Below are 6,834 nucleotides of genomic sequence, written 5' to 3'. Positions count from 1 at the left end.
CAGACTACAAGTGCTTTTTCATGAGTCCAAGGGATTGGAGGTGGTTTTTCATGGGTACCAGATTCCAATCCATCCATACAAAATTATTAATTGTGTAGTTTTGTAACTTTAATAGATTCCTAACGGGCGAGACTGATATGACACGACTAATTAAAAAGCAGGGTCGTAGGCCCAGGCTAATTTTTAGGCTCTATCGCTTGATGTAAGATATTTGTTAGATTTTAAATTTAGTTAAACATATCTTTTGATCAAGTATGATATTCAGCAACAACAAAAAAAAATTATTGTCAGGTGACTCATATCCATTAATTGCTCGCGTAATTAATCTTTGCATTTGTGTTGATTGTATTTCTTTTTAATATGTTTAAGTATATTATATCAAATAATATTAGAAGTTACAGAAGAATTAACGTAATTACAAATCATACAACTAAAACCATTCAAAGAGATTGAGCCCCAGCCGTAGGCCGAGATGATACCTAGTCATTGTTTATGTTATCTAAATTTAAAATACATGATCCAACCTTGATTATTGGGCATGAATTAGGAAAAGGGTCTTAATTAGACCCACATATGAAAATTACAACAAATAAAGGTCTAAGAGTGTCTACAATCATACGAGCAAACTAAAAACAAAAACCAAACAAAATATTTAGGTTTAGAGGTGCTCAAACGCAACGCGTATAGAACAAATTATAATCAAGCACGAGTTTAATATTACACCTCAAAATTGAGCGAACATATAATCTGCGTCTCACCGGCAGGCGAAGGTATTGGATACACCTAACTTATATAATAACCTATTGGGTAGGTAGGGTCCTTATACTAGCGATTTTATTTTTGTTTTTATCTTTAAAATAAAGAAAAATAATCGAGGTAAAATCTAATAGCTTTATTTTCACGATTTATAAAGGGGATACCAATTCTACTAGGGATTGATACCCTGTATTCCAATCCTGACCGTTGGATCAATGAAGTAGTATCAATCCTTAGTAAGACCGGTATCCCCGTACAAATCATGTGTTATTTAGCTTTTGTTTAGGGGATAACTTGTGGATCGTTGGATTTATGAGGCAAACGAAATACTATCTAAACCACTCACCATGCCTATATAACAGTAGTATCGTTTCTTAAGAAACCCTAGAAACAACTCAGCCTCCTTCAGAAAAACAAAACAAAAAAAAGTGCATCCTCCTTCTCTCCGTTTGATCTAGATGTATAATTATAGGGTTACAGTCTCAGATTGTGCACTAAAGATGGGTAACTCAACGTCCGGCGGTGGCGATTCATCATCTCTCCTTATGCCTGGGGTTAAATCAGATGATCGATCTAGAGAGAGGAAACCCCGCAGAATCAGATGTCCTGCTATCGATAAAACACCAGATGAACTTGAGGCATCCTTCATACAACTATACGCTGCTTACAGCGAAGCAGCAGCTCATAATAAGGAGGAGGGTGAATTCGCTGATTGTGAAAAGAAACTTATTGAGGTAATCAGAGGTTTTAGAAATCTCAAAATTGTTTATAGTAATGTTCGTCAATTTTTTCCTCAGGTTTTAGATCTTAAGAAGGCTGTTCCATTGATGATTAATTTATTGAAATATGATAAATGCGGGAAGCGTTTAGCTAGTTGTATTCTTATTACTTTCGAAGAGCTAACTCATGTGGCATTTCAAGTTCCTAGTCAAGAGATACAAGTTGGCAAATTGGTTAAATCTCTATTTGAAATGCAAGCCTTGGAAGTATTTGCTTCTACTCTTGGTAAATTTTCTGAAGACGATGATTTACGAGCAGTACAAACTATTGCGCAGATGATTTTTCAAGGAAGAGCAGTTGTAGCAAAAACCGCGGGCAGTTCCAGGAAACTGATTATTTGGGTATCAGCAGCAATAAGAGGTACCAAATGGGATGCAAAAATGTGTGCTGTGGGTTTTTTAATGACTCTTTTGATGAATTATACGGAAAATGGACTTATATTGGGAAGGGACACCCTACCTGCTGTTGTAGATGCTCTTTCATCTCTTATTATGAGTCCTGAAGAAGAAAAAACAGAAAAACAAAAAAGAAAAGAAGAAGAAGACCTGCCTTGGACTTTGTTTGGTTGTTTATTTTTTCTATTAGAATATCCGGACAACAAAGTGCATTTTGTTAATGCTGGAGGAATCGAGGCAATGATTAAACTTTTACAGGAGGGGCAGAAATTGGGTGATTATATTTATGGATCTGCGATTGTGGCACTTGATATAGTGAAAGATTGTCTCGCTGCTTCTGACAAGTTTGAGAATGATGATTTGGGACTGGGCATTGCAATATTCCCTGCTTCCATGGATATGGTAAGTCTCTTAAATTTATTACATGTCTGAAGAATTCTTTTAAGTATAAATAATTAGGTTGTGAATAATTCTGCCTATTGCATTATGGTAATTAGAAGGTTCTGAACAATGCAATTGCATAGCGAAGCATGGACATTGCAAGGTTAGTAAGACTAGCCAAAAATATATGGCAAATGTAATTATTATCCATCACCTTCCTTTAGTTAGAGAAAATGATTTGTGCAAAGGTTTAAACAAGCATTCTTGGATTTTGGTGTGCATATGATTTTGTGGCTTATGTTTTGCTGGAAGTTTTATTACTACTAACTGGAAACATGTATGATCTTGTATTAGATTGTTTTGCCTGCAACTTATGATGTAAATGTTTTTAATCTTTATAAGAAACATATCTAGTATTCACAAGATTTACTTTTGTTACTTTCTCAGATTCTGCCGAGCACTATGCATTTTAAAGAAGAAATTGAAGAACGTCTTATATCTCTAATCGAATCATTAACTGGTAAGGCAAGCAAAATTTGTAGTTAACTCACTTATTGATGTTATTGATGTTTTTTTTGTCTGTTGGTTAGTCTTTGAGTGCCTTGATTCCCGAAATATAGTTGCGTGTCTTAAAGATTCTTATTTTAGTCCATGGTATCTTCCTTTCTGGATACCTTGTTGCCAATTTAAAGGATAAATCAGGGGTCAGACACATTGAAGTCTCAGAAAAAATATGTTATGTTTGGGCGGTTAGGCCTGGATTATGAGAGCATCCCTTTGAATCCTACATCCCTAACATAAATCTATATGTCGCTTTCTCTAAGTTTCTAAACAATCTGTCAGGCCTTAGTAATATGAACATTAAGATGCAGGTATATAACAGATTAAGAAAGTTTTGGGGAACAATGACCTAATGGCCCATCAAACTTTAGCCAACTCCCCTCTCACGACTTAATAGGCTCGTCAAACCTTTATTTTATTTTTTAATTATTACGGTTGCTTCAAGTTTTCCGAATAAGTTGGATGAACTCCCTTGTCAAGGTGTAACTGTTGGGACTAGGAATGGTCCTAAAAATTCTACTGCAAGTGCACAGTGTCGGCAAGCAACACAAGGCAAGCACAGGTCAGTTCCACAGGGACAAGGGGGAGCAAGTGTGATCTTTCTTATTGTGAGATTTAAACAGAACCAATCATTAGCATTAAACAGCACTAATCATTAGCAGTTATTACTTCCCAATCATTACACAAAATCAGCATTTATTTTTCACTAACAACTATTAACAGAACAGGCATTAACTTCACAACCATAAGCATTTATTAACTGAGCTAGCATTAACTTCTCCACTAACTTTAAACAGGATTAGTCTTAACTTCTCAATCATTACAGTTGCTAATCATTACTCATAACTCTCATTTATTTCAAACAGAAATCACAGAACAGCATTAAATTTCCACTAACAATTATTATCATTCAAGGCATTGAATTCAGGTTAGCATCAAATTCAACACAGTATTTATTCCTGAAGCATTAATTACTAACTACTAATCATTCTCATTAACTAAACACTAACATTAATCATTAACCACTGACTAAACATTAATACTAGCATTTATTTCTGGAGAACTAATCATAAATCATTAAAACCAATCATTCACAATAACTGAGCAGCAGAATTTGAGGCAAATCATTACACTAATTCAATCATTGAGACTGAAGCAAGGTTATACAGAGAACTGAAGATGAACAAGCAAATGAGCAGGGTAAAAATTTCTGAACAGTAAGAAAGAGGTGGAGAATCAGATGAATGGGAAACCAGGGTTGAGAATTCACCTCTCAGCCCATACTAGCATGTGGACCAATGCACTACTTCAACTTCTTTAAATGGATAAACTACCTCCAATCACTCAATCAAGGCAAGCATTAGTTGTCTGTTTAAAGCACAACTAATCAAACACAATAACAAGTAATGTAGAGTCAGTGAACATACATAGAGGGGTTCTAACTACCTATGATGCTTGACATTCTAGGTGAAAGCAACATGTTATTCAACACAAAAATTGTATCCTACACAGTGACAATGATCATACATCAGTAGCATATCAGCACACATATTAGCATTCAGGCTAAGGGTTTCATCTTAACCCCAGTTAAGATGCTTAGTTCATAGTTAGAGAACCTAACATGATACTAAGAGAGTTAGTATACATGGAGAAAATGCAACAGATACAGAACACATAACAAATCAAATTGAAAGAGAAATTTCCACTGTATTGAAACTTGGGTCTCCTCCCTCTTCTCCTCCCTTACAATGTTACAGTACACCATTTTATATCAGATACTCAACCTAATGGTGAATCCCCAAAAACAGAAAATTAGGTTTTCTGAAAATACAAAAATTTGGACTTACAGATTCCCAAAATCATCTCGACCCATGCTGTATTCTGCTATGAACTGTGAATCACCCATACTTCCTTCTGCTATGAACTTAGTCACCATCACCCTACTTCTCTCATTTCAAAACCCTAACAGTGAGTAGAGTTAATGAAATGGGTGAAATAGGGGGATGGGCTTTGTAGTCTGATGATGGAGATGGTGGTGTTGTCGGGTGTTCGTGGTATGGTGGAGCTCGAGGTATGGTGGAGTTGCAGAGAGTTGCAGGAGATGGTGTCTCTGCAGAGGTGAGGGGGTGGAAGAGAAAATGAGGTCGATGGAGAGGAAGGAGGGGATGTTTGGTTGAGGTTAAATGATTCGGTTGCTAGGGTGTTAGGCGGGATATCAAGGTTCGATGTCCGGCGAGCTGATCCGTAGGATGTGACGATGGTAGGTGGATCCAACGATGAGATGGGATGCTGTGGGTAGCGACCGTCGGATGGAGGAATACAACGAAATGGACGGCCCAAGATGGAGATCGGCGCTGCGATGTAAAGCAGGAGCTTCGGAGATTGATGTGCTACGATGGAGTGACCGTAGGATGCTGAGAGGCTTCAATCTGACGGCTGAGATCCGAGACGGGCTTGGGTAATGGAAATGGGTTTGAGAAAGGATTTTGGGCTTTGGGTATGCTAGGCCCATAACTTCTATGAGAACAATTCTTCCTTCTTGAGCCCATTTCTACCCTCTTGGTCTTGTGCACAACATTCTTCGCGGCTTCCTCGCGGCTTTTTACTCTTTTTCTGCTCTTTTTGCTCCGCAATTTATCCAGACTTTATTCATTACCTAAAAATATAAAATTAAGTAAGAAAAATATTTATTCTTGAAAACGCTGAAAATACAGAATATGGGATAAAATGTAGAATTAATGCACAAAAGATGAGTTAAATGCCAACAAAATTATATATAACTATGCACTATTTAGCACTCATCAAATACCCCCAAACCTGAATTTTACTTGTCCTCAAGTAAAACAAAACTAAGGAAATCCTAACTATACCATTGTCGCTGGTCTCTCGAATGCATTTAGCGTATGCACTAAGCCTTTTAAACCACTAAGTGTCCCTAGTGGACGAGTTGAAGTCTCGTGAAGGTTTGCTTAGAACGTACCTACAAAGTTCTAGGTCAAAATATAAGCTCAGATTCCATCAAATGTGACATGTGCAAGACAGTAGAAGCTCACAACAAAATGGAGATGTCAATCTAGCTATCAAGGCACAATCCTAGCACTGATAACAAATAAGGACATGTGATAAGAGTGTAAAGTGTATCTACACATGTGTAAAGAAAGATCTGAAGTCATGACTACTAATCACCAAGAGATAGTTTCTCAGGCTAAGAACTGAGGTCGAAATCTAGCTAGCTGTCCGGACTTTACGAGAATTGTGAATGAGTTGGAGGTATTTCACAATTTCTCGCGTTGTACATCAATGGCATACACCCTCCTTGCTTATTACAAAAGAAACAACAAAAGATGATTATTTACATGACTCTCATTTACATTGACAAATCTCTTTTTATTTTTGGAACAAGAGATGATGGAATTGATAAATACTTGATTTTTTTGGTATTTTTCTGATATTTTTTTTTCTGAATATATACATCGTTTTTTTTTTTTTTTTTTTTTTTTTTTTTTTTTTTTTTTTTTTGATAGAGAACAGAACACTTTTGATACATAAACAACAAGAAATAAAAATTACATGACACTTTGCAAGAGGTAGCCCTTTTTGATGCACCCAGTTAAATTCGATGGTTGTCTTTCTTAATGTAACCTCCATCTTCTATCCCAACCAACCAAAGAACAAGCTAGTCCAGTTTCGTTCAGTATTCTAAAGTGATTGGCAATCGTGACTTCCTATCCAACACCTTGAAGATCGAGGCCATACATGTATTGGTAGATCGTGCGCGTGCAGATTTCTTATCACTATGTGAATTGTGCTAGAATCAGGGTGCTTAAATATCTAGACTAAGACTCCTAATAAAAATACATATTTCCACAAGAGTCAACATTTCAAGGTAAATGAGCTCCATTTTTATGATTTTTTCATTTTTTTAATTTTTTATTGAATTTTGATTTTTTTTAATTTTTTT

General features: G+C 36.2%; 1 protein-coding gene across 1 annotated transcript in view; it reads left to right on the top strand.

The window, feature by feature from the left end:
- Window positions 1-1,256: 1,256 nt before the first annotated feature.
- Window positions 1,257-6,834, top strand: part of LOC113273391 — a 14,707-nt gene continuing 9,129 nt past the window's right edge. The window contains exons 1-2 of the mRNA XM_026523124.1: window positions 1,257-2,333; window positions 2,760-2,832. Coding sequence (XP_026378909.1) covers window positions 1,257-2,333; window positions 2,760-2,832 — 1,150 coding nt within the window. The remainder of the gene's footprint in view (window positions 2,334-2,759; window positions 2,833-6,834) is intronic.

Source organism: Papaver somniferum, chromosome 4 (assembly GCF_003573695.1).
Source record: "Papaver somniferum cultivar HN1 chromosome 4, ASM357369v1, whole genome shotgun sequence".
NCBI lineage: Eukaryota > Viridiplantae > Streptophyta > Magnoliopsida > Ranunculales > Papaveraceae > Papaver > Papaver somniferum.
The sequence above is the reverse complement of the archived record's forward strand: the minus strand, read 5'-3'. Positions and strand labels throughout refer to the sequence as shown.